A 27,974-nucleotide genomic window follows, 5' to 3' on the forward strand; every position below is an offset into this window, starting at 1 on the left:
AAGAGTTTATTGATATGGGAGCATTCTTGTGAAGCAGGATTTAATGGTTTGGTAAGGACTTCAGGTGATGGTACATACAAGATGGCTTCTGGAAGCACGAAAAAAGCAACGACCAATGCTATGTGAAGTTCAAATATAGACAATATTTGCAGACAGTAGATAAAAGGATTAAAAAGCACATGGAAGTGGGCATGCCGGAGTAAACACACTTTATAAAGCCAGGAGCCCCACCTGATGGTAATGTTCTATGGGAAGGCCTATAAAAGACACCAATTACCAAGGTCATAAACAATGTGCTGGTATGGGGCTTTGACATCAGTAAAAGTTCGGCGGTGGCTCTCTCCTATAACCCAGGTTTGATGGTAGGAGAGGCTCTTACTACTAAGTCCACTGATAGCAGTGGGTTGAACACCTAATAAAGGCCAGGTGGTACCACTTAACTGCAAATCTAAGTGAATGCAAGTATTGTAATAAGTGGCAGGGTCAGAGTAGCAGCCAGGAGGCCTGACCCACAGAGATGGAAATAGTTTATTAAACAAATTGTCACTAGGGGCAAAATAGATGGGACTACAACAAAGGTACTCTAGCTTGTGCTGTCAGAAGAAATCAAGGATGAATGACCAGGAGACCAAAGGCAGCTGCACTGGTTAAGAGTCATAATCTAGTGCCAAGTTGTTGGACCTGAGGTAATTTTCAGACCCAGAACCCACTGGCTGAGGAGGCTAAGACTCCAGCAGGAAGGAAATTGAAATACTGTAGCAATATACTTAAAAATGCATTTCCCACTTCTTCCACAAAAGTCATTTACTTGGATAATTTTTTGAATAATTGGCCATCCAGATTTGCCTAGAACTGAGGGGTATCTCGGAACGTGAGACTCTTGTTTTAAAATTAGAAATCTCCCAAGCAAACTGAGTTGAGTTAGTCACCCTACTGCCATGCATTAAAAGGGGGACAGCCAAACATTTAAGGTTTGTTGGACACAGTCAGAAATGACAGTCATACTCAAGACTTGAAGCATCATTATGCCCCCCCCATATAGAAACCAGATAGTAAATGGAATCCTGGGAAACATCTGGCTTTTTTGGGCCCACTGTTTCTTCAGATCTCTTAAGTGGTTATTTCCCTGGTGCCTGAAAGTATAATTGAGAATAACATACTAAATAATTGCTACAAGCCTCACATTGGGTTCTTGGCCTGCGGCATAAAGATAATCATAGAAGAGGGGGAAGTATAAGTCTTTAAAATTGTTACACAAATTCAGCAAATATAATAAATCAAAACCAGTATCACATCCCTAAGTGGATGGTGAAAATTAGTGCCACTCTCTTAAGAATCTAGAAGATGCAGAGTTGTTGGTCCGTATTAAATCTCCATCAATTCACCCATATGGCCCTTGCAAAAACTGGAAGGATTCTGGAAAGTGAAAGCAGACTACTGCAAACTCAATGAAATTGTAATCCCAATTGCAGCAGCCATGCTGGATGTGGTATTTTGCTACAGGAGATCATTATGTTCTCAGGTACATGATGTAAATCCATTAATATGGTGAATGTATTCTATTCTGCTAAGGTCAGAAAGGGCTCCTGTTCACATAGAATAGGCAATATTACATATTTGCAGTTTTGACCTAGGACTATGTCAACTCTCCTGTCCTCCAAATTATTTGAACATCTTGCAGAAGAGTACATTGATTTACTGCATCAATGCTGTTATGTTAATTGGGCCAGATGGGCAAGAAGTTGTTATCATAATCCTCCTTAAGACACAAGTGCTCTACAGAATGGAAGATAAACCCTACAAAGATTCAGGAGCCTTCACATTATTAAAATTATAGGGTTCCTATGAACGGGGACATGCCAGGATATTCATTCTCAAATAAAAGACAACTGATCACATCTTTTAGTTCTCACCACAAAAAAAAAAAAAAAAAAAAAAAAAAAAAAGTTCAACATCTCCGAGTTATATGGGTGGCATATTGCATTATTCTACACATGGGATTACTGCTGTGGCCCATATGCTGGATAATACCAATGGCTGTCAGATTTGGGGGGACCCAGAACAGGAAAACCTTGGCTGGGCTGCAAGTCTAGACAGTGGTATAAGCAGTTCTACTGTCTGGGCCATGCAACCTGGTAGACTCTATGGTATTAGAGGTATTGGTGGTAGGTAAAGATGACCTTTGGAGCTTCTGGAAAGCCCAATATGGGGAATCATATGTATGTACCTGAAGTTTTGGAACAAGGCCATGCAATATACCTTTGAAAAACAACTCATGGCATGCCCTGGTGGAGATGGGGCACCTGACCGTGGGATACCAATTGATTGATATTCTACAAATGCCTGTCAGCAACTGGGGTCTGTCATAGATCCATTGCCTCACAGAGCTGGCAGCAATCCATCATAACACAGAATTGGTAAGTCCAGATGTGAGCATGAACAATATCAGAAGTTAAGATGCTTGAGCAGAGAGCCCAGACTCCCATGTAATCCACCAGTGTTGGACACTGCCCCTTCTTTGGCTCATATCTACAACAAGCTTACACAGAAGGAAAAGACTTGGGCTTGGTTCCTGGATGGGTCATCTGGGTATGTGGGTGCAATCTGAAAATGGATGGCAACTGCCATTGGTCAGATTTAGTCCCCAAATCTGCCTAACTCCAATGATGCTGGAAAGTGTAGTTTCTCAAATGCCTGGAAAGGAGCCAGACATTATTGGTGAGCACAAGTAACACCTAACACAAAAAGCATTTTTAGATTTGCTTTTCTTCTTTTCCTTACTGATCACCTTCTAAATGTTTCTTTAATTTGTCGAATATTCTCTATCTCTCCTTATGGTAGATGGGAGACGCATTGCCCAGACTGACCTTAAAAGACAGTGGCGAGAAAAAATTTTTCCAATGGACAGCTTTTGGCAGTGCCTTCTCCCATATGTTCATCCACATGGCTTTACCCTAGACTTACTTGCCTACAATATTTCAATTTCTCCTCTTCTAGGCTCTAAACCAGCCTGTCATATTATTCACAACTGCCCAGAAGTATGTTTTATGCTGATCTCAGTCCATTTCCTCTTCCTCACAAATAAGATAAATTTTATTCTTAGAAATCAGACAGATTTTGTGCAATTTATTTTGCCTAATTAAAAAACTGAAAAATTATTTAACTTCTCCTTGTTGAGTCACCTAATTTACAACCCCAACTCTGAGCAAAGCTTGCTTATGTGGTCAAGGAATCATTACTGTATTAGCTAATTTCTACTCTCCTTTTATAATCATGAATATTTGGTATATTGTATATTACTGCAACAATAAAATTAAAATTAAAATTTGCTAAATATTCATTAACCAGTTTGACTAGTGCAAGAATAGTATCCATATTATATCTTTCTCATAACTAAAACATGAATTTTATGGCATTATCTCAACTAGCATTCCAACTTTTTTACTGTTGATAGTCCTATATCTATTTTTTTTCTAAAAGATTATCTATCTTTTTTGAAGGGTTCTTTTAAAAAGAAGAGTGAAAAATAAGCAATGGGGAAAGGATTCCCTATCTAATAAGTGGGGCTGGGAGAACTAGAGAGCAATATGCAAAAATTGAAGGTGGACCCTTTCCTTACACCTTCTACAAAAGTTAACTCAAGATGGATTAAATACTTAAACATAAAAGCTAAAACCATAAAAACCCTAGAAGAAACCCTAGGCAATACCATTCAGGACATAGGCATGGGCAGCGATTTAATAATGAAAACACTGAAAGCAACTGCAACAAAAGCAAAAATTGACAAATGGGATGTAATTAAACTAAAGAGCTTCTGCACAGCAAAAGCAACTATCATCAGAGTGAACAGACAACCTATAGAATGGGAGAAAATTTTTGCAATCTATCTAATAAACGTCTAATATCTAGAGTCTACAAGGAACTTAAACAAATTTACAAGAAAAAAAACAATCCCATTAAAAAGTCGGCAAAGGACATGAACAGACACTTCTCAAAAGAAGACATTCATGTGGCTGACACATATGAAAGAAAGCTCAACATCACTGATCATTAGAGAAATGCAAATCATAACTACGATGAGACACCATCTCATGCCAGTCAGAATGATGATTATTAAAAGGTCAGGAAACAACAGATGCTGGCGAGGTTGTGGAGAAAAGGAAATGCTTTTACACTGTTGGTAAGAGTGTAAATTAGTTCAACCATTGTGGAAGATATTGTGGCGATTCCTCAAAGATCTAGAAGCAAAAATACCATTTGACTCAGCAATTCCATTACTGGGTATATATGCAAAGGAATATAAATAATTCTATTTTAAAGATACATGCACATGAATGTTCACTGCACACTATTCACAACCGCAATTGGTTGATTTCAGAATCAACTCAAATGCCCATCAATGATAGACTGGATAAAGAAAATGTGGTACATATACATCATAGAATACTATGCAGCCATAAAAAGGAATGAGATCATGTCCTTTGCAGGGACACGAATGAAGCCAGAAGCCATTATCCTCAGGAAATTAACACAGGAACAGAAAACCAAACACTGCATGTTCTCATTCATAAGTGAGAGCTGAATGATGAGAACACATGGACACCTGGTGGGGAACAACACACAGTGGGGCCTGTCTTGGGGGCAGAGGGAAGAAGAGCATCAGAAAGAATAGCTAATGGATGCTGGGCTTTATACCTAGGTGATGGGTTGATCTGTGCAGCAAACCACCACAGCACGTATTTACCTATGTAACAAACCTGCACATCCTGCACATGTACCCTGGTACTTAAAATATAAGTTCATGAAAAAAAATTATAAAATAAATAAGAAAGGTGAAATATCTATGGGAACATAAATAATATTTTATTAACTGGAAAATTATTTTGCTGTTTCCTTAGCTCTCTCTTTCAAGACAAATAGGCTGATAAAATTCTGAATTGCTGACAAATATATTTGGCCATCCATTTGTATGTCAGAAGCAAGACAAACTTTCATTCAATTTTCAAATGCAGCTCATATTATAATTATCTCTCAGTTACTGTTTCTGAACTACATTTTATTAACTACTTTGTTTATGATTAACCTCAATTTAATCACTTCTTTAAATGCAAACACTCTTTTCAGAGAATTTTGCTTGATATCTTCAAGATTTGTTTCATAGACCTATGTATTCCATTATTACCATGATAAAAATTATCATGTGATATTTTTTCCTTGTGACAGATAATACAAATCAATATAGCATCAATAATTTTAAAAACATTTGAAAAGAAACTGAGCCATATAATTTAAAATAAAAATCTAAGGGTTATATTTTTTCAAATAAACATTTTGAAACAATGGTTACTTTGAAAATAGAGCAGATTTAAAATTACAGATCCTTCAATAATAGTGATTGTATTAAGAAATTTGGAAGTACTTATATAAGTTTCTTGAAAATAAAACAGTAAGACCATTATAAATGTGACATAGCTGATAGTATTTCATTTTATTTTCATTTCATGTATAAGAAAACTCCTTTATGGAGTTTTTTAAGTTTTTTTTTTCTTTTTTTATCAGTTTGTGGTAATTACTAGTGCAAGAAAAATGCAAAAAATACAGAAGTACCAGGAAGTAATCCCTGCATGTTATGTGCTACCATAAAAGTATTTGAAAACAGTGACTCAAAGTAGGAAAAATCTATTTCCTTAATTTAAGTAAAACATTTCTAACATTAGAATAAAATAAGATAAAGGCTCTAAAAATTATTCATTATTTATAACATCCTGAATATACTCATGAAGATACCTAATGCTATAAGTCGTATAAGTAATAGAATCATTTCCTTTAAGTGTAGTGAGCTGTTTATAGGTAAGTAGGCAAATTCCAAGAGATAATTTTATATACATTTGTTAAGACTATATGTGCTTTTTATGTTCTATATAAAACAGCTTTTATGCTCAACATTCAAATATTTTCTAATAGTAAATAAAAATACTTTTTCACAATTGAACTCCTTCTATTATTAAAGATAGCTCAGTACCTTTTGTATTTACAGAGTGAGACACAGGCTGTCTTGACAGATGACTACATTTTCGTGTAATTTCCCCCATACAGTTATTATACCTTTTAGACAAACTAAGTTTAGCTGTGCTCCAATTGACAATAAGATTGAAATCCTCTGAAAGTAAAGTTGATCTCTTATTGTCCTCTCTTATTTTAGTGCCAGGAGTCTTCTTTAGGTTGTGGTTATTACATGTACAGCCTTTGGTCATCCGGCTTTGACTAGTGTGGTATTTTCCACTGATGCATGGACTTTCCATTGCAGTGGGACATACGATATTCTTATGAACAATAGGGGGAAGAAATGTTTGAGATGGTATTTTCCCAAATGATAACATGGGTAAATCTTGAAGGTATCTGGGAAAATGTTGGCTAATTTTATATCCATAGGTTACTTTTCTTGAATTTGAATTATCTAATTGGATAGAGCATAGATTGTCTATTGGTATATTCTCACAGGCATCTTTTGGGCTTTGAGGTGTATTCAATTTATCAAAATTACACTGAGGTATGCTAGGTAAAATTCCAAGTCTATTTTGTTTTAAGACTAATCCAGTACCAGGAATAAAAAGATCTGGTTCTTTCTGCTTTGATAGATGAATGATGTCTCTGTTTGAAACAGATTGATGTGCTCGTCCATTCACTGCCGAATTTTTCCAAGTTAAAGGGTTATATATAACTTGTCCATCAATAGGGCACGAATTGCACTTGTGGAATAACCAATTGTCAATACATTTCCTGTGAAACTTTAAAAAAAGATAAGCTAATCAGAACTATACTAATCTTGTTTATAATATTATTCAAGTAAATTTCCCCCAGTTTCAGAATTGTATGATTAAAAATATTTAGCAAAATTGAAAAATAATTATTTATCAAGTTTCATGAAAATATTTTGAAGAAGTTCACTTCTATATATAACTGATGTAGGGACTGATTTCCATTTTCTATATTAAAATGCAAAGACTTTTATCAATAGCACTCATAATTTTGTTAAAAATTCTCTAAACCTATTAATTTCACTGCTAATTATTTCTAATGAAAATTATTTTAAAAGTCATAACCAACTGGGGTTGAAAATGGATCTGATAACAGTAAAATATAAAATAAATTAAATTTTTGGAAAAAAACAATTAGCCATTTTAAGTGAGGATGACTCTAAAGCTTTATTACTGAAGCTTTGTTTATTTACTGAAGCAACTTTATTTCAGAAAAACAGTTGGTTATCAACCACTATATAGTTGCTTATCAATTATATAGTGATCAAGTAGTAGTATGCTGATTCCAGTGAGTTCATATGAAATAATAATTGTCAACTTAGGCATTTCTGTTTCATCTTAAGACTCATAAAAATACATAGCAAAATATTAGTATTCTATAACCTTTTTCTTTCTACAGATAACTAAAGTAGATAAAGGAATCTAACTTAAAGTACCATTTTATCTTTCCTAGATAGTATATACAGAAATGAGTACTAATCAGTATAAACACATCCTCAGGGAGAAAGCTGCCTTCGCAATAGTCTCTGTGGCAGTTCTTTCTATATGTGCTGTGCAATGTGAACACCTCTGTACAGAGTACAACTCAAAAGTAAAAGGACAGACTTAAATTGTCACTTCATTTGTGAAAATTGACCCTACAGGGAAAGTAAAACTAAAATGATGTGACTTTTACCTTGTGAGTACATGGTAGCAATCTTGTATGTTGACCAAGATGAAATGCCTTCAAACAAAGTAGACACTGGTAGCCTGGAGCAAGAAGCTTACTATTCTTAGTAATCAGTTGGAGAGGCAGTGATCTTACAACGTGTTTTGGTGTGTAAACTTGGCTGCATGAGAAGAAGAAGAGACATGAGTGTTTACATGTTATGATAGATCAGGAAGCGATCAATAGCACAGGTAAGTAGTCTCTATATAAATAATGCAATGAACCCTAGGTTTTCTTGAACTAAAGATAATCAATCTCATATATTATAAAGTTAAAAAATCTATTTTATTGATCCTGAACAATATGGATCCAACTTCATAAAGAACAAAGATTTTGGCCAGGCGCAGTGGCTCACACCACTTTGGGAGACTGAGGTGGGTGCATTACCTGAGGTCAGGAGTTTGAGACCAGCCTGGCCAACATGGTGAAACCCCATCTCTAATAAAAATACAGAAAAATTAGCTAGGCATGGTGGTGGGTGCCTGTAATCCCAGCTACTCAAGAGGCTGTGGCAGGAGTATCCCTTAGACCCAGGAGGTGGAGGTTGCAGTGAGCCGAGATCATACCACTGTACTCCAGCCTGGATGACATAGTGAGACTTCACCTCAAAAAAAAAAAAAAAAAGTTTTAAGTAGTTATATCAAATAAAAATGCTAACCCAAAATTTTTGAGTTTGAGTTGCACTTTAAGGTCAATAAAATCAGACCATATACTCAAATTATAATATTTTAGTCTGAGTCAACACTTAGGCAACTGTTTAGAAAAATACAACCCAATTCACTCTGTCTTCTGGTAGGAAGTGAAGTGTATAGTAAGCCACATTAAATATTCCAGGCTACTATAATAAATTGGTAGATCATAAGAGATAAGGAAATTTGTTTTCGTTTGGGGTATATTCTTAATACTTCAATATTGTTAGACTATGTTAATTTAACTCTAAAAGTACCAACTCCATTTTTTGTACCAAAAATACTGACTGACATAACTAAGATGATATACTATGAATTAACTGCTATTTGATGCCATTGCAACTGGTAAAACAGATACAACAAATCTTTAAGAGAAAAAAAAGTTTGGTTAAAAGGTCAGATATGTTCCTATCATTCAAAAGTCGTTCAGAACAAAGTTCAAATATACTCTTCAGAAAAGTTTGTACTTCTCATTACTCTGCAGATATATCCCCATCATATTACAGAACTTGCTCTTACCAGGGTCATCTAATTTCAATGAAAATGTATATTTTTAGTACTCTTTTAAGCTTGTTACCTACTGTTTCTTATCCTGAAATTCTCTTTATTTATTCCATTTTCTCTGCCTAAAATGTCCTTCTTCCCCTAATGTTCTCCTTCTGAACTCCCTGTCCCCCAATATCTCCTAAGTCCAACCATTAGTTATACAACTTAGCATTCTAACAGGATGAAGTATGATACCTGTGCAGGGAAAATGGAGTTGCAAAGCCTTTGTGTAGGCTCATTTGATGCCCCACAAGAGCTCTAGTCTCCAATGTGTGTGCAGTACCCATGGGCATGGGCTATATATCAATTGAAGTTTGGATAGAAACTTACATATACGTGTGTATGTGCACGTGTGTGGGGGTATGGGTGTATTATATGTGTGTGTGTGTGTGTACATATACATACATATATATATATATATTTAGTGAGCACAAGCACATTTTTTGTTTAGTTGATTCACTGAAAGTATTTTTAGTTTCTATTTAATCCCATTCTTTAAAAGTTGTCTCTTTTCTATGTGTTTCATAATGTACACAATCTCTTAATATTATGACAGGCTACATTTTCTTTTTTTCTTTCTTTTTTTGAGATACAGTCTCACTCTGTTGCCCAGGTTGGAGTACAGTGTTGCCATTTCGTCTCACTGCAACCTCTGGCTCCCAGGTTCAAGCAATTCTCCTGCCTCAGCCTCCCGAGTAGCTGGGATTACAGGTATGTGCCACAACTCCCCACTAATTTTTTTTTTTTGTATTTTTTTAGTAGAGACATGGTTTCACCATGTTGTCCAGGGTGGTCTTGAACTCCTGACCTCAGGTGATCCATCTGCTTTGGTCTACCAAAGTGCTAGGATTACAGGCTTGAGCCACGGTGCCCAGCCTAAATTTTCTGTAATTGAACAGGACTACTGCAAAAGGTCTGGAGACCTCTCCACTAATAATGTTCTGAATCAATGTTCTGAAATAAAACCAATCTGCTCAGCACTCTTCTTCCAACAAGGTGAAGTAGAGGGTAGAAAGAGGGAGAATGAAGCAAAAAAATTGGCCTCTTCCCCCAGAGGCCAATTATTTCAAAGGAAAATTTCAAATATATTTGAATCTGCTTTTATTTAAACATAACTGACATCAGTTTCAATTTTACATTTACATCGATCATTATTTGATTACTGAGGAAACCACTGTATCCCTATTATCTAGCATAGTTTCTGGTCAAATTAAAAATAATAGATAACATTATTTGAATATTTATTGTGTGTATTAACTCATTTCATACTCACAAAATTCCTACAAGGTTGGTTTTAACAATTACTCCCATTTTAAAGATGAGGAAAATGTGGCAGATAGAAGTGAAGTAACTAGTCACATAGACAATGTGTGGTTGAACTATGGTTGGATTCAGGCAGTCTGACTCTACAGCCTTGCTCTTCAACTGGATGGTACAATGCCACCTAGTATCTAAATGCTTAATAATAATTAAATAATAAATAAGAGAATAAATACAACTTATTCAAATTGAAAAGTTATTCAAAGATTCGGTCATACAAGAAATATAAATTTTACTGGGAACCTCACTCTTGCTTTTCTTGAAAATGTGACATCTTTTCTTCTATCTCATTTTTAGTATCTATGTATTTTACAGCTTCATCTGTTCTTTTTTCTAGTGATCTCCATCTTTGGTTTCTTTTCTGTAATAGGTGAAAAGTAGATGTTACTTTGCAAAGTCATGGATATTTTCATTTTGTGGATAAAAATTAGTAGGTTGCATATCAATAATGTGAATAATACACAATTTTTTTTGTTTGTTTTTGAGACGGAGTCTTACTCTGTCGCCCAGGCTGGAGTGCAGTGGCACATTCTTGGCTCATTGCAAGCTCTAACCCTGGGTTCATGCCATCCTCCTGCCTCAGCCTCCCGAGTAGCTGGGACTACAGGCGCCCACCACCACGTTTGGCTAATTTTTTGTTTTTAGTAGAGAACGGGGTTTCACTGTGTTAGCCAGGATGGTCTCTATCTCCTGACCTCATGATCCGCCCACTTTGGCCTCCCAAAGTGCTGGGATTACAGGTGTGAGCCACCGCGCCCGGCCAATACACAATATTTTAAAGCATATATATTATTTTTCAACATGTTAAAGTATTTACAAATTGTTAGTGAGTCTCATATGCTATTGCACAGCTACTATAATGGCATTACTTTTTAAGGTAAAAAATAACAATAATTGTGCATGTTTTATTTTATCTTGTCTGGTAAGCAGAAAGTAGTAGTATTATTCAACATCAGGAGATACTTTTAAAGTGTATGATTTAAATTATCCTGGTAAAATTCCATGTTTCATTATTGTTTATGTAAGAAAATTTAAGAGAAAATCATAAATGTTTTGACTTTTCATTATAAGACATTTGTAATGTTGACAGCTTTTTAAAAACTAATATTCAGGTTTGATGGCTATATTTTCTGTTCCGAAAATTTATTCATAATGTCATCAGATGTTTCTTATCATGTTAGATTTTATAAATTACCAGTGTAAGAACTGGTTGCTTTGTGTAGCCTTATGAAAAAGAGCTCTCCTAAAAATATAGCTTTAGGTTTGTATTAAAAACCAATCAGCTCTGTTCCACAGTGTTATGTTATTCTTCTTATTCTTAGACTGACTTAGCTCTACAACAGGACAAATAGAAACACCATATTAGATTCAAGATGGATACTGTACCTCACGAAATGTAAACATGTGGGAAAGATGGCAGCAGCTATCAAAACATTCCTGGCATAAGTGATATTCTATGCACTCGGTACACCTAAAAATACAAAACATCAAAACACGCAAGAAAAAACATCCTATTATTGTGATGGTTTTGGGTGAAAAATTCAGACCAAAACTTCCTGGGAACAATTCAAACACGACAAGGATCATCTCAAGTCACAATGTGTATTAGTTTCCTGTTGCTGCTGTAAAAATTTGCTACAAACTTAGCTTAAACTGCACAAATGTATTATCTTATTCTTCCATAGGATAGAAGTCTGAGATGAGTTTCAGTGTGCTAAAACCAACGGGTTGGCAGGGCTGTGTTACTTTTAGGGGGCTCTAGGGGAGAATCTATTTCCTTGCTCTTTCCATCTTCTAGAGCAGGGGTCCCCAACCCCAGGCGCTGACGTGGTCTGTGGCCTGTTTGGAACCGGGACATACAGCAGGAGGTGAACTGTGGGAGAGCAAATCTCCACCTTCTGTCAGATCAGCGGTGGCATCAGATTCTCATAGGTGTGTGAAGCCTATTGTGAACTGCGCACATGAGAGATCTAGGTTGTGTGCTCCTTATGAAAATCTAGTACCTGATGGTCTGAGGTGGAACAGTCTCATCCTGAAACCAACCCCCAATAACCCCTGTGGAAAAATTGTCTTCCACAAAACTGGTCGCTGGTGCCAAAATGTTTGAGGACTGCTGTTCTAGAGGCTGCCTACATTTATTAGCTTGTGATCATTTCAAAACAAAGTAGCATCTCTCTGCCTTTCTTCCACAATCACATTTCCCTCTGACTTTCTTGCCTCCCTCTTCTACTTTTAAGAACCTATATGATTACACAAGGCTTATTCAAGCAATCCAGGATAACCTCTTTATTTCAAGGTCAGTGATTAGAAACCTTAATTTCCTCTGCAACCTTAATTCTTCTATGACATACAAGTTCTGGGCATAAGGATGTGGACGTTTTAGGAAGTCTATTATTTTGTTCACCACATGCCCCTTCCATGATGCCTTCTCAGACTACCTTAGCTTTCATTTACCTCTTTCTCTACATTCTTATAGGATCTACAGTCTATTAGATATTCTGTCATTTGATTATCTAGTGCTGCTTTCCAGTTGTTTTGTGAGTGCCAGAGTTAGAGTTGGCAGCATACTTCTTGAAAATAAAAATTATATTCTTTTTTTCCCACAAAATGGAAAAAGGTAAACATAAAAGATCTCAGTAAAAACTATTGACAAGTCAAAAAAAACCGCTTTCCATAAAAGCCCAATCTAAAAGTTATATTGTTTATAAAATTGTGTCACAAGCAGAGGATTTTAAATTACTTGCAACATAATTTATCAAACTGAAAATATTCTGAGCAGTAATCAAGTAAACTTATTATTCAAGTTATCAAATATTTAGAAGATTATTGCCATGAAAAATTTAAGAAAATATGTCCCTCAGACATCTTAAAAGAAGCAAATGCTAATTTATTCATTATTACTCTTTGTACATACAGGGAAGATTTTAATAATTAACAGCAATGGGTTGAAGAAATGGTGCCATTTATTCAATGCATCAAAGTATGCTGGGCTTAAAAAAAAGTTAAGCATCTCTGTATTTTAACATATACCTAGTAATTTTGGAATTAACCTCTTAAAAGATGAAGTAGTTAAATTCTGAAATTCTAATGAAGAAGGAATGAAGAAACTTTCTAGTTAATCTTGTCTCCTACTCAATGTGTTCCTAAAAGAAATGGAAATAGTTTTTCAGACTGATGACTGAAATGTCAGTACTTGAGGGAATGGAAGATGGATGGAGTCACAAACATTGAAAATGTATTCTTTAATTTGTAAAAGAGAATGGAGACAGAGATGAGTAATTGTTAGCAAGATCCCTAGAGGAGAAGCTATGAGACAAGAAAAGACTCTCAAAGGAGAGTGTAGGGTCACTAGTGGGCAGGCGGCAGGATAGTGGGTCATGTGTTTACTTAGTAGGAAGAATAATGCCCAAGGACAGAAAAAGCAGTCAGAAAGCTCTGAGTGACAGGAGTGTACTGTCATCAACAACATACCTAAAAGCAAGATTTATACTAAAGTTGTATGTAAACCATTTGGGGAACATTGTAAGCACTGAGAATTTTATACTGTGGCCCTCACATGTCCTTGTTCCCCCACATATCCCAGCCCCCTCTTTCACATGTGACCTTAGCCCCTCCCTCACTGGTGCTATCCACCCCTCTTGAGAAAATTTAAATTGCCCATATGACGGCTGCTAATACCAAAGATCAAGTCCTTCCTTTTCCTGGAATCCTCTTTAAACAACATTCCTGAACCTAGCTAAATACCTCTTGCTAAAAGTTTGTAAACATTCTGTACTTCCTCCCCAAGTCTCAGAAGTCCTCCCTAGGAGCCTTCTGAGGCCATCCATTTTCCAGCAAACACTTTTGTGAATAATTAACTTTCTTCTGTGTAACACATACAGAAAACAAAACTAAATTCAAAGCAAATAGGTATAATTTGCTGTTGGATGTGATAATGTTTTATGGCTTTATGAATTTTAATATATATATAATTTAAATTGGGCTCATAATGTAATTCAAGAAGGCTGAAAAATAAACTGATGCATTTCAAAAAAATGTAACAAAGATTGAAATAATGTTTTCTTATTAATGTACTGTTAACTTAAAATTTTAATTAAGAAAATACAATTTCCTAGGCATAGCAATTAATTTATGTTTTATCCTGAGAATTGTGGGAAAGTTTGGGGGTTACTCATAGTGAAAATTGTTTGCTCTAATAATTACTATGTTTTTGTAGTTGTTGTTGAAGTATAAGATATGAAAGAAAGCAAAATCTGTACTCATTGCAATTTGGAGTAGGGAGGACTGGATTAAATATTCAGTCAATCTAGTCAATGTCCCTCTGGCCCAATCTTTGGAATTTTTGGAACTGACCTCAAAGGTAGTTCAAATAAAGTTATAGAGGGTGAGAGATCCAGCAAGGCTCTGAGCTTGGAAACTCATCTAAGCTAAAGCCACCTATCCTGTGTCCAGAGCTTCTAGAATGGGGTGCTACTTCAGACCCAATCTAGACCAGAGCTCAAAACAATACCCTTGCACAGGAGAAGAAAATAAAATGATTGGAGTTCCTGAGATACTGGACCGAGACAGAGGTCAGTCTGTAAGTCCTAAATAAGCAGTTGTCACACAAGTCAAACAGTATATGCAGGAAGAGGGAGGCTATAGAATGGGTGCTCTAATGCTCAAAGTTTCCTGATGTAAAAAAATAAAAAGAACACACGCTTATAGTTTACAGAGAACACTTACTTATAACACTTCCCCTCAATTGGAAATTGTTTGCAGTTATTACAGGGAATTCCAAGGTGTTTGTCCAGTCTCTCTTTCTCTGCTGTAGTTACAAGTTTGCTAGAGTTTTTGAACTCCTCCAAAATAAGTTTTAATGGTGCAAACTCTTTCCTGCACAGAGGACATTTCAACATGGAAGTGTTTGATGTACTCTGATAATTAGCTAAGATTTTCATGCATTTTATATGAATACTATTGCCACAGCCAAACCTATGAGAGATAAAAATTCAAGTTTATCATTTGTATAGAGCAGTTTTACATATCTGTTGTATATATATATTACATATATATTTATATAAGTAAAATTTCCTGTGCTACCATCTTTATTCCACATAAAAATAGATTCTGAACTGATTTTCAGCTATAGCTTGATTACATACACACACACACTCACTCACTCTAGTAATCTATCATCTTTAATACATCAGAATTCCAAACTTAAATTTTCCTTCTTTGCAATGAAATGGTGAAAGATTTTGCAACATTAAAATATTTTCATTTTTAAAGTGAGAATGAATATAGGCTTAACACAAAGGAAAATAATAATAATTATTTTAATAAAATGCTTCACTGAGAGCAGGGGTGCCACCATACTTTTCCAGAAGTCACATAATACATGGTAGTACCAAAGAAATAGCTGCTGAGAGAAATAATATTTTGGAAAGTAGTTAATTTTACAATATGCAATAGAAGCAGACATATGAACAACTACAGTGTGTACAAAAGTTTTGTTAAATTATCAGAAGAACAAAGAATGATCAGGAGAAAAAGATAGCAATGGCAAATGGCTGTCCAAAGTTTTCAAGTTCAACCTTATAGTGCTGTGAAGAAAAGTATGAACATTAGACTCTCAGTAAACATTTGTACATATGTGAAAATTGAATTATTTAGGTTTAAAGATAGAATTTTGAAAAACTGAAAATAATTTTTGTAATTTCAAAGTAAAATAATCTTTACTTCCAGAGAAGTCTTTATAACTATAATAAGCCATAACATTTATTCATATGTATAAAATAAAAACACAAAAATTACTCTACTCCTGTTACTTAAGGTGGGAGGAGGAATAATTGTGGAATTATGCTTCAATTTTTACCCTTATAGTGTAGTTCAGAAAGATTTAGAGTAAGAGCGTATATTTAGCTCACAACATATATGCACACACATATATATGTTGTTTCCTAACATATATAATATATATTATATATAAATATACTATATATATAAATATATAATATGTGTGTGTGTGTGTTAGGAAACAAAGGAATTTAATTAAGTATAAATTAGCGGTAGGTAAAGTTGTCTATTTTTTCCCTATCATGTCTCCTAAGGTAATAAATCACAAATATGTTTTAGAATTTTTAATTAGTTTTAAGAATCCAAAGAAAAAATACATCACCTGCAAAAGGTGACAGGAAGCTTTTTCTCTAAAAGTAGCTCTTGACAAATAGAGCAGATATCCTCGGAATCAATTTCCTTCTGTTTAATGTACCCATCTTCTTCAACATGTTCATTGTGGTCATTTGTTCCTGGTTGGGGAGTTTGAACTCGATGTATCCCCCGAAGCAAGTCACTTATCTCTCTTTCTCCAAGACCCAATTGTAAAGCAGCTAGTGAAAAATTTCAAAGTATTAAAATTCAGTCACAAAATTGGAGCTACAGAGAGGTAACAACTTATGCTGAAAGTTAGAATTTTCTTTCAAATATCAGAGTTTTGACTGAATTATCACACTGACATTGACCACTGCTTTACATTTTTTTCAGAGCCAAAATGTCAGAAGAGAGTCATATGAAAAAATATAAATTTTTTTTTTCTTGTTACTAAAAAAGAGTCAATGCAAACAGTGCACTTGAATATGATAGTGTTCATCCTTGGATTGGTGTTACAATCATGTCTTATACTTTGAGCTGTTCACTTGTCCATAACAAATATTTTATGAACATATAAGAATATTAAAATAAATGGGACATGAATACATAAGGAGGAAACTGATATCTGAGTAGCTACTGTAATTATTTGTTAGATGAATAAGTGAATTAAAAAATAATGGAAGAGCAAGACTTAACTAATTGTGCCTATTTTCTGTTTCTGTTTTGTGTACCTACAAAAGAGTGTCTCATTAGCCTCGTCCTCAACAGATTGATCAGCGGTTCTCAGGACAATCTATTAGTTCCTATATTGCCTGCACCATTAGCAGGTGCATTTTTTGAATTCTGAATTTTCTCCATTCTGTAATCCTTAAGGGAATGATGTTCTAAGTGCCTATAGTTTTGATCAGGGAATCCTAGATTCTTTATTCCTTGGCCCATCTCTTTGCTGCTTCCCCCTTCCCTCTCCTACTCCTGAACATGTCATAATTTAAATGCTAGTTGTTATCGGTCCCCTGCCTTCTATTCATTTTATATATCTTTTTACTATATATGAATTAAAAATTATTTCCAAGATAATAAAATGCTCTGCTTTTCTGGAAAGACCCCCCAACTAAACACTAAAAACACTGAAAACATCACAGTTACATTTCAATACAGAAATCGCGGCCCCCTGTCTGAGGTGGAATGGCAAGTGGAATGTGGGAGGGCATCATACATTAGTTAACCATTACTTTGGGGAAGAAGGACTATTTGTCACAGAGACACAGCAACATCTGCTCTCTAAAAAAGGAGAGAAAAATAAATAACAAAATATTGTGCTTTGGGGAATAAAGATGCATTGGGTCAGCAGAAATACTGAAGAATAAAATTTCATAAAAGAAGCTGGCAACAAATTGTTCTGTGTGGTAAAATGTGAACTGGAAAATAAAAGGAAGAAACAAACTCTTTAAAGTGAATTTGGAAAAATTAATGCATAAGATTATACATGAATATTTTGAAAGAGAAGAGCAAGGCAGCTAATCTGAACTGACATCACAATGTGTTGTATAAGTAATAAATGTAATAATATATGAGATGCTCTAAATAATAGACATTGTTAAACAAAGAGCAAAAGAAGTATTATCTAATAACTGTTACTGAGATAACTGGGTGGCAATATGAAGAAAATTAACTCAAACCAAATACCAACCTCCAACTTATACCAAAACAACTACACACTGATGCTATTATATAATGAAGAACAAAAATAATAAAAAGAGCAGAAAAAAAACCCCAAAGAACTATTGATACTATGGAAGAAAGACAATTTTTAAAGGGTCGAAACAATAAACATGAAAAGAACAGATGATCCGATTTAATAACACAAAAATTCATATGTATAACAAAATTGAATAAAGTCATAGAGAAAAATTTATAGATTAGAAAAGCATTTGAAAAAAGTAATGCTTATAATAATTATGTTTGCAGTTTTATCCTAATAAATAGCCAAAATACAATTCACATAAAACACAAATAGTAAACAAGGCAGTGGAAGATGTTCAATTTTATTTGCATCAAAGGCAAATGAGTTGAAATAAGAATAAAGCACAGACACTAAATAAAACTGACTGAATAAACACTATAATAAATGTTATGATTTGTTTGCTTTATGTTATTTCTTACCCTAGAACTTAAAGTATAATAAAAAAGGTATTTGAAGACATTTTAGATCTTCCATAAAGGAATGTTAAATAAATATACCAGAGAATAGAAACTCTTTTCTTATTTAATTTATCAGACATGGGTAGATTACTATGAACCTTGTATCTGGTATTTTTCCTCCTTTGTGTGGCTGTCTTTCTTTCCAAAATTATAGAAATATTACTAACATGGAAAAATATTTCTATGTGTCTTTATTTTCATATTTCTTAAATATGCTGTTAATATCTTTCTTTGTATGCTTAAGTACTACAGTTAAAATGTGCCAATACAGGAATCCAAAAAACAAAACTTAAAGAAATTGACATATTGCTGAAATCATGTAAATCAGCAAAAGTATTCTGACAACATATTTGGCAGTATATATGAGGGGAAGACATAAAAATAGTAACACTTCTACTCCAAAACACAATAAGACTTTAGGCTAAGGAAATAGTTGAAAAGAACAAAAAGCTTCATATACAAAGAATATAACAAGTAGTTAGAAATAAATGCCTAATAGTGGAAGAATGTTAAATTGATTATAATATACCATATTTAGTGAAATATTAGCTAGCCTTTGATGACTTTTAATGAAAGTCATTATATAGCAGAGATTATATAGCATTGAAAATATAAAGTAGCCGGGCGCAGTGGCTCACGCCTGTAACCCTAGCACTTTGGGAGGCCCAGGAGGGCGGATCACGAGGTCAGGAGATCGAGACCATCCTGGCTAACATGGTGAAACCCCGTTTCTACTAAGAAAAAAAAATACAAAAAAATTAGCCAGGTGTGGTGGCGGGCGCCTGTAGTACCAGCTACTCAGAAGGCTGAGGCAGGAGAATGGCATGAACCCGGGAGGTGGAGCTTGAAGTGAGCCGAGATCTTGCCACTGCACTCCAGCCTGGGCGACAGAGCGAGACTCCATCTCAAAAAAAAAAAAAAGAAAATATAAAGTAACAATGTCTGATAAAAGCAGAACACATAATTCTGACAGAATATTAGGCTGTTTTATGATATATATAAAATCATAAACGGAAAATAGAAAATAAAAAGTTTACATCTTTCTGGTGAGAATTTAGAAAAATTTCCTTTAATGAGGTTTTAATTTTATTCATAAATATTTAATTCCAAAAAGAACAGATAGTATTCACTAGTTATTGTATTTAAAAGGAACTATCAGGTGGTAAATCTAGCTTTTGTTGGGAAAATGTTTGTGAAAAAAAGTTCAGTGTTCAAAAATTAACATTTTTCATAATAAAATTCCCATATAATCATTTTTTGTCGGTCTTTGAAAAGAAAAGAGAGTCTCAGGTTTCTTATATGCAACACTGGAATGTAGATAATTGCTTCCAGATTCCTTTTGGAAAAGAATCTCTGAATGATGTTCAAAACATTCCTCTTCCATTACAAGTAACATTCCCTCTACACTTACTTAAATACTACACATAATCCTAAGGAGTAGTTATTTATAGTTTTGTTTATTTTTCATATATGTTTATTCTAGCTTTAATTTAAATGATAAATTCTAAGATCACTAAGACTTACTTTGAATATTATTACACTCTCTAGTATTATTTTGTACACATGGGATTTTCTCAATGTTTACTAATTAAAATTTCTTTTAAATATAAAAGATATAAAAATATTTATTTCAGAAGGAAATATAAATTCTCAAATTATATAGGATTAATTTTAAACATTAAAAAATTCCCTACTGTAGACTGAATGGTTGCTGTCTTCAATAAGTGCAAAGAATAATAATACAATGTAAAATATTAAATTGATCAATACAAAATTGCTGTGTTTGCAGATGAAAGACATTCATATGCTAGCAATACATATTTTTCAATTTAGAAAAAGCACCCAGCAGAGCTCCTGGCTAATATGTGGTACAATAAATATTTGTTGAATTTAATTGGGTAGAACTACACTGTTGAATATTGTAGCCATTAGCCATAGGTAGCTCTTGTGTACTTGAAATTTGACGAGTGTGACTGACAAAACAAATTTTACATTTTGTTAAATTAAAAATTTAGTTTTTAACTTAAAGCTGATAATCTATAGTTACAGAAAAATGTATAAGTATGTAACAATTTGGATATGTGAATCTATTTTTCAACTGAAAAGTTTGACGAAGTCTATATACAGATCAAATATTTCCATTGAAAATACAGTGTCAGCATTGAGATTTACTGTAAGTATAACAAATACGCTAGATTTTGAAGACTTAGTATAAAAAAAGTAAAATAGCTGATAACTTTTATATTGATTACATGTTGACACAATAGTATTTTGATGTACTGGGTTAAGTTAAAATACATATTAAAATTACTTCCCTGTTTCTTTTTACTTCTTATAATATGGCTACTAGAAAATTACATATGTATGTTATATCTCTATTGGACAGCCTCAGTAATGAAGCTTGTGAAAATGATATGGAAGAATAGTGTAGAGAATAAGACTTTGGAGAAAGAGTCAACATTTAACTTCAGTGAATACAATGGAGAAGTCAAAAAGAAAACAATATATATAAAATCATACAACCTAGTCATCATGCATGAAGGGACTGTGAGAGAGGATTAAGAGGAGGCTGACATTTTAGAAAGAATCTGACTATCTGGCGGGTGAAAGACAAAGTGCAAAGTGCAGGCACTGGAAACAAGGAGGCTACTCAGAACGGTACTAAGGGCTGAGGAAAGTGGAACAAATGTAAGAATGAGTATGGAGAAATAGAAACACTTGAGAAATATGTAGGATGTAAAACAAGCAGGATTTGTGGTATGGGTAGATATATGGCAGAAGAGAATGAGAGAGAAAAAATCAGAGAGAATATCAAGGTTTATAGCTTTGAAGAGAAAATAAAAAGGAAAGCCACTATGTGAGGTAGGGAATCTAAGAGCGGAGCACAGATGGAGAAGTCAGTATTTAAGATGCCCATGGGACCTCCAAATTGAGCTGCCCCAGAAGGCAACTGGAAATATTGGTCTGCTGGTAAGATTGGGAATCACCGTACAGAGTTAACAGTTGGAGGCATGGAAAATGGGGGACATTTCTAAAAAAATATGTAGAGTGAAAAAAGAGAAAAATCCCTGTAAAACACTAATGGTAATTTATTATCTGGGATAATTTTAAAAATATGTCTACTGTGATTGTAATTCTATAATAGCTAGGGGGAAATAAACTTGTCTAAATAAAACAAATTCTTTTTGAATAGAAAAAAAATAAAAAACTAATTATCACTTTATGCATTAATATCAGAAACATTTATTAATACTTTTAAAAATGCAGTTCTTAGATGGGTCTAGTATAGATCAAACAATTCCTTAACTGCAATTAACCCTTTCACAATGACAGTATCTTTATTATAAAATGTACAAATTTAGGTGACCTGTATTGCAATTATTTTTCTTTCTCTCTTATTTTTGAGAACTCTGGAATTTAAACTTATATAAATATATAACTGACTCTAAACTCAATTTAAGAACTCACTTAAAAACTACATTTTACTCTGCTTTTGTTTTGCAAAAAAATTTCATTCAGCAAACATTTTTGAGTAAAACAATGTGCCATACCAACAGTCTATTTCTGGGATCTAAAAAAATCACATTTGCTGTTTTTCTCACAATTTAAAAATTTTAGACACAGAAACCACTGTAACCTTTTCTTAGAATACATAAATGTTTTTCTACTTAATAACTGGCCATTGTTTCATACCTGTTTTTATTAAGTGCCTACGAGTTTGAAAATGACATATAAAGTTACATTTTTTTAAGATGAAAAATGTTCCAAGTGTCTTAAGTTTAAGAAGCTGAGCTACTGATAGTTACCAGATTCCCTAGAAAAATAACCATCTAAATTTAGAAAATGTTAAATAAAAAAATTCTTATATTTTTTAACTTTAAATTAGTAAAATAAAAACAAAAAACCCAAACCCCAAAACTTACATTCATGGTTCCTTGGAAGCTTGAATTTTTTCAACAAGACCCTAACATTCACAAGTAGAAAAAAAATTGAGACATTTATTTTTGACATAAACTCAAAAGACATTTAAAAATATTTAGAATAGAAATTAAATTATGAGATTTATATTATGGGAAGTGTTATGAATAAACTTAAAACTCATCAATTTCCTCTTATAATAGTTGCTAAGCTTATGTTTTAAAATAAGCATATGTGAAAAAAGTATGATTAATGAAAACAAATGACAGCTGGTGTCAAGAGATTTGTCAGACAGACTCCACGTATTTCTTATGACATACAATTATTCACAGGGAGAGGATAAAGAGGGGATTTAGGTATTTATGGTACTGCCTTTAAATTTCTCTGGAAATGGAATAATTTTCTGGATAGTGTACCAAATGGCTGTTTTCCTACATACACCTCTTTAACACATGATAGAAAAAAATACTTAAAAATTTTACCAATTAAAATGGAATGCAACTTTTTTTAAAAAGTGGGAAATACCTATTAAATTATTATTCAATGATACTAAATATACTTTAGTATATGAAACACTGATTATATTTCCATTTACTTAATGGTTACAATATTGTACAACATGAATTATATAATAAAAGAGAATACCCTTCCCCTGACATAAAATGAAAATAGAAAAAAACCCTATTTTAAATATAATCATAATACCAAATTGTAAGTTGTGAAAGGACCATATTTTATCTTTATGTCAACTAGAGTAAATAACTTGTGTTACTAGATGCTTAATAAAAACTGATCAAAATAAAAGAGCAAAAAAATAAGTAAAAACATTAGAAATAATTATATAATGTTTTTTACTTGTAAAGAAAAGCACTAGAAATGTGAAAGTCATAATCTTTTCTTAATTTTTTATTTTTTCATGTTAACTATCAAATAAATTAAAATAATATTAATAATTTATTAGTATGAGTATAGGTAAGCAAAACAAAAGGAGTTGATTTGTATTTAAATTCAAGGATTTTGTTTTTCATTTCTAGAGGTTAATTACCCTACAAATAGATTCTGACACTAGAGGAAAAATTTCAGATTTAATAGACATAATCTTCAATGGAGTTCTACTTCTATCTTCAAAGATTTATAGTTAAAGTCAATGAAATTAGACACTAGGGAAATGACATCCTATTCAATAAATGGTGCTGGAAAAATTGGCTAGCCATATGCAGAAGAAGGAAAGTGGACTCATAGCTTTCACCATATACAAAAATTAACTCAAGATGGATTAAAGACCTAAATGTGAGACTGTAAACTACAAAAAACTTGGAAAATTGAAGGAAAACTAGGAAACTCTTCCAGACATTGGCCTGGGCAAAGAATTTATGATCAATTCTTCATAAGCAAACACAACAAAAAGAAAAATAGTTTGATGGACTTAAACTATAACGCCTCTGCACAGCAAATGAAACAATCAACAGAGTAAACAGACAACCTAAAGAATGGTAAGAAACATTTACAAACTATGTATTTGACAAAGGGCTAACATCCTGAATTTATAAGAACTGAAATAACTCAACAAGATAAAACCTAATAACCTCATTAAAAAGTGGGCAAAGGACATGAATAGACATTTTTCAAAAGAAGATATACAAGTGGCCAACAAACATATAATAAAATGCTCAACATCACTAATCATCAGAGAAATGGAAATTATAACCACAATGAGATAGCATCTTATACATGTCATAATGACTATTATTAAAAAGTCCAAAACCAACAAATGTCGATAAGGACCTGGAGAAAGGGGAATGCTTATATACTGTTGCTAGGAATGTAAATTAGTTCAACCTTTATGAAAAATAGTATGGAGATTCCTCAAAAAGCTAAAAATAGAACTACCATGACTCAGCAATCCTATTCCTGAGTATATGTCTACAGGGCAAGAAATAATTATATCAAAAAGATGCCTGAACTCATATGTTTATCACAGCACTATTCACAACAGCAAAGATGTGGAATCAACCTAAGTATCCATAATGGTGGGCTGGATACATAAAAAGTGATATATAAATATACCACATTAATAAAATGTGTGTGTGTGTATATATATATATGTAGTGTGTGTGTGTGTGTATCTATATATATAATATAATACAACTCAGCCATAAAAATTAATGAAATCATGTCTTTTGTAGCCACATGGATGGGACTGGAGGCCATTATCCTAAGTTAAATAATTCAGAAATAGAAAGTCAAATACTGTATGTTCTCAGTTGTAAGTGAAAGATAAACAATGGGTCACATGGACATATAGAGTGAAATAAGACATCAGAGACTATAAAAACTGGGAGGGTGGGAAGGGAGTAGAGGCTGAAAAATCACTTATTAGGTACAATGTTCAGTATTGGGGTGATTAGTACACTAAAAGTCCAGACTTCACCACTATGCAATATATGCATGTAAGAAACCTGAACTTGTACCCCCTAAATATATAAAAATAAATGAAAAATTTAAAAGTGATTCATAGTCAAATGTTAATTGAAAAGGAAAATATTTTGAAACTTGACTGCCATAGGCCAATATGGAAAAGGTGAATACTTTCAACCTATGTATACATGTAGAAAATGGAACATTTGATATTCAAGAAAATGTGATTTTGGAAACACAATTTGTTGAAGCACAGCAATATCTCAAATGAACCACATAATTATCATCAGTGATAAGATCAGGATATCCCCCCCTGTTTTATAGTTAGATTTCACATTTGTACATGAGAATCTAAAATTGATTTTTTTCTATTTAAAAGCATTAACATTATAAATTGTTTCCCAATTTAAACGTTATTCAGTTTTCAGAATAAAATGAAATACTGAAAATTTTATTGGTAAGCTATGACCATTTTAACTTTATATTCCCCAAGCACCAAATTTATTTAATTTTGTTGTTATTCAAAGCATGAAAAAGGCAAAATATGTAACACACCAATATGCTCCTTTGTGGAAGATCTTCATGAAAAATCACTTACCAGCAGATATGCTTACAAAGTTCCTCTCCTTTCAGAAATGTGGAACAGTTACAAACATGAGGATTTCCTAGAAAAACCTTTAAAAGAAAAATGCGTACTTAAAAAGATCAGTAAAATTTGAGAGAGCAAAACTGAGTTAATAAAAGAGATTTGAAGAGGTAATTTAGTTTAGGTGATTCAAAAAGGTTGAATAGATTCTATCGGAGAATCTTAACTCTTGATACCAGTCTCTAGGCTGATTTTTCATTTCATTATTTGTCTTTGTTAGCAAATTAACAAATTAAGATAGTTTTAAAGTGACCTGCCGTTAAGCAGGTGAAAATAAATCTAATTTCCAAAGTCAAAAGAGAAAAAAAGCAAAAATCAACCCATAAATTCCTTACTGTAAGAAAATTCTCCTTTGGGGTGGAGCTAAGCACTTTCGTAAGGCAGCTCATTTTGGATTTTTGTTTGGTGCATTTGAGTCGGTGAATTTATTTATTCAAGAGGACAAAATTTATTCACCAAGCCTAGTTTGGCTAAAACAATCAAATACAGTTAAGTATTGAAGCAACAAAGTAACAAATATGCTTTAAATAAGCACAGACTAGTAAATTGCATTCAACTCTCAAACTGCATGGCATTAACGTAAAATTTTATAAGTCAACTCCTAGGAGGTTGACTTTTGAGTGGTTAAGGGTGGAATATGCAAATATGAAACATCTGTGGTCTTTCAGCAAACTTGAATTTTTATTCATTAATACCTTTCCAAGGTATTGCCATTTAAACCATCCTTTAATAGAGCCTTCATATGATTTCAGAGTGAGCAAAGAGTAAAGGGAAACCTATTTATTTATTTAGAAAATATTTACAGTATGCTAGCAGATTGTAGAATTTTCATTTCGTTTGATTTACATGACTAAAGACCACTAACAACGGATCCAAGAACACATGTAATGCAAACCAGATATTCATATAAAGCCTCTGACATTTTCAAGCCTAAAGATCAAGAGCCATTATCTTCTACAAGAGTTGCAGTTTGAAGTCTTAACCTCCAAAAAAGAAACTTCCAATAAATACTATTTCCTTCTGTAATTTGCACGTCTTTTAGGGTCTGGAACACTCGCGGGGAGACGCTTTCGGGGGTGAGGCAGCAAGTATCCTCAGGGATTGTGATGGTGGCTATGCACATTGGGTAGGCCAGGAGGGGAACACGGTGGGCGGGGATGGTGGCGAAGTAGGGGCGGTAGAGGCGGTAGTTACTCGGAAATCCATGTATTCCGGCTCCTCCTCCCTCAGCAGGAAGCCAGTGGGGCCCATCTCTCGTAGGAGGTATATGCTGCTACTCAGTGCCTGGTCTTGGTGCCAGCTGAGCCTCTCGCTCAAGTGTCTTCGCCTTTCAGAGGCCTTATAGCCTCGACGAAGCATCCTGGCTAGGTGCGGGCGGAGGCGGCCCCTCTGCTGGGCTCCCTAAGGTGCCAGCCGGTCTCCAAGACAACAGCGTGCAGGCTGGTTGCCTTGGTGACGGTGGTTGGGCTCCGCGCTGTCCCGGCGTGCCTTGCGCGGAAGAAGAGCGAGCGACAAAGGTGCGGGATGGCGTGGATTTTGCAACTCGCCCCAGCCTGCACTGCATTTTGAAGCGACGCCCTTGACTGAGGCGTGTTTTTAATAATCATCTGGCCGACTTGGAAGCTGGCGGCCGAAGGCATAGTTGTCCGTTTTCTTGGGTTCCTTCTGCTTCCTCGGGGCAGAGATGGTGAAATCTACGTATTAGGACAGTTTCTAACCCAATTGCAGTCTGGGCTCTGGATGCTAAAATTATCCTGTGATGATTCATCATCTTTAACAAAAAGCCAAGGTTACGGAGCCCAGAGTGATTTTTGACGTTCAACAATATTCCACAAACGTTTTCTGATTGCTCACTATGTGCATAGATTGACCGAGTCTCTGGGGGTAGATGGAGAAGACAGGAGTTCTAAACCCTAGGAAGTGCATCATCCGTAGTGGGCCGGCTGTAGCCCCAACTACTTGGGAGGAAGCTAGATCCTTTAGCCATTTCTGTCTCTCTCTCTCTCTCTTTCACCCCCCTTCTCTCTGTCTCTCCCTTCTCTCTCTCTCTCTTTCTGTGTGTGTGTGTGTGCGTGTGTGTGTGTGTATGTGTGTTGGAGGGGAAATGGTCTTCCAAGTGAGGGAACATTTTTTAATTGCATATTTGGGTAGGGGTGGGTGTTGGGGATGGTACAGCCAGAATGGTGGATGGTGGTACATCCTGAATGGTGGCACAGAATCCGTTGACTATGGGTACATGAAACTTACAAATCTGTATACTAAGGAATAAGAGTTTCAAGGTATGCAGTATTTGTACCTCTAATAATTTAAATTGTCTCTGAGCTTTGTTTACCACGTTTTGGGGGAAACCTGTAATA

The 27,974-nt window shown here is 34.2% G+C and overlaps 1 protein-coding gene across 1 annotated transcript; it reads right to left on the reverse strand.

Annotated features, from left to right (window-relative positions):
- Positions 1 to 5,321: 5,321 nt before the first annotated feature.
- Positions 5,322 to 27,042, reverse strand: LOC105468253 (zinc finger SWIM-type containing 2). Its single transcript, XM_011718357.2, has 9 exons — positions 26,812 to 27,042; positions 25,570 to 25,646; positions 22,559 to 22,599; positions 16,462 to 16,672; positions 15,027 to 15,275; positions 11,688 to 11,772; positions 10,550 to 10,662; positions 7,714 to 7,867; positions 5,322 to 6,788 (listed from the first exon to the last, which is right to left on the reverse strand). The coding sequence occupies exons 1-9, from the start codon at positions 26,974 to 26,976 to the stop codon at positions 5,982 to 5,984; spliced, it is 1,902 nt and encodes a 633-aa protein (XP_011716659.2). The 5' UTR covers positions 26,977 to 27,042; the 3' UTR covers positions 5,322 to 5,981.
- Between the last annotated feature and the right edge of the window lie 932 nt (positions 27,043 to 27,974).

The sequence above is a fragment of the Macaca nemestrina genome, chromosome 11, assembly GCF_043159975.1.
Source record: "Macaca nemestrina isolate mMacNem1 chromosome 11, mMacNem.hap1, whole genome shotgun sequence".
NCBI classification, from domain to species: domain Eukaryota; kingdom Metazoa; phylum Chordata; class Mammalia; order Primates; family Cercopithecidae; genus Macaca; species Macaca nemestrina.

Coding starts and splice junctions, on each gene's coding strand:
- LOC105468253 (XM_011718357.2), bottom strand. CDS start 26,976: ATGCTTCGTCGAGGCTATAAGGCCTCTGAAAGGCGAAGACACTTGAGC. Junction 11,773..15,026: donor ATTGAGGGGAAGTGTTATAA/GTAAGTGTTCTC, acceptor TTGTATTTTTAG/GTGTACCGAGTGCATAGAAT. Junction 6,789..7,713: donor TGCTACCATGTACTCACAAG/GTAAAAGTCACA, acceptor CTTTTTTTAAAG/TTTCACAGGAAATGTATTGA.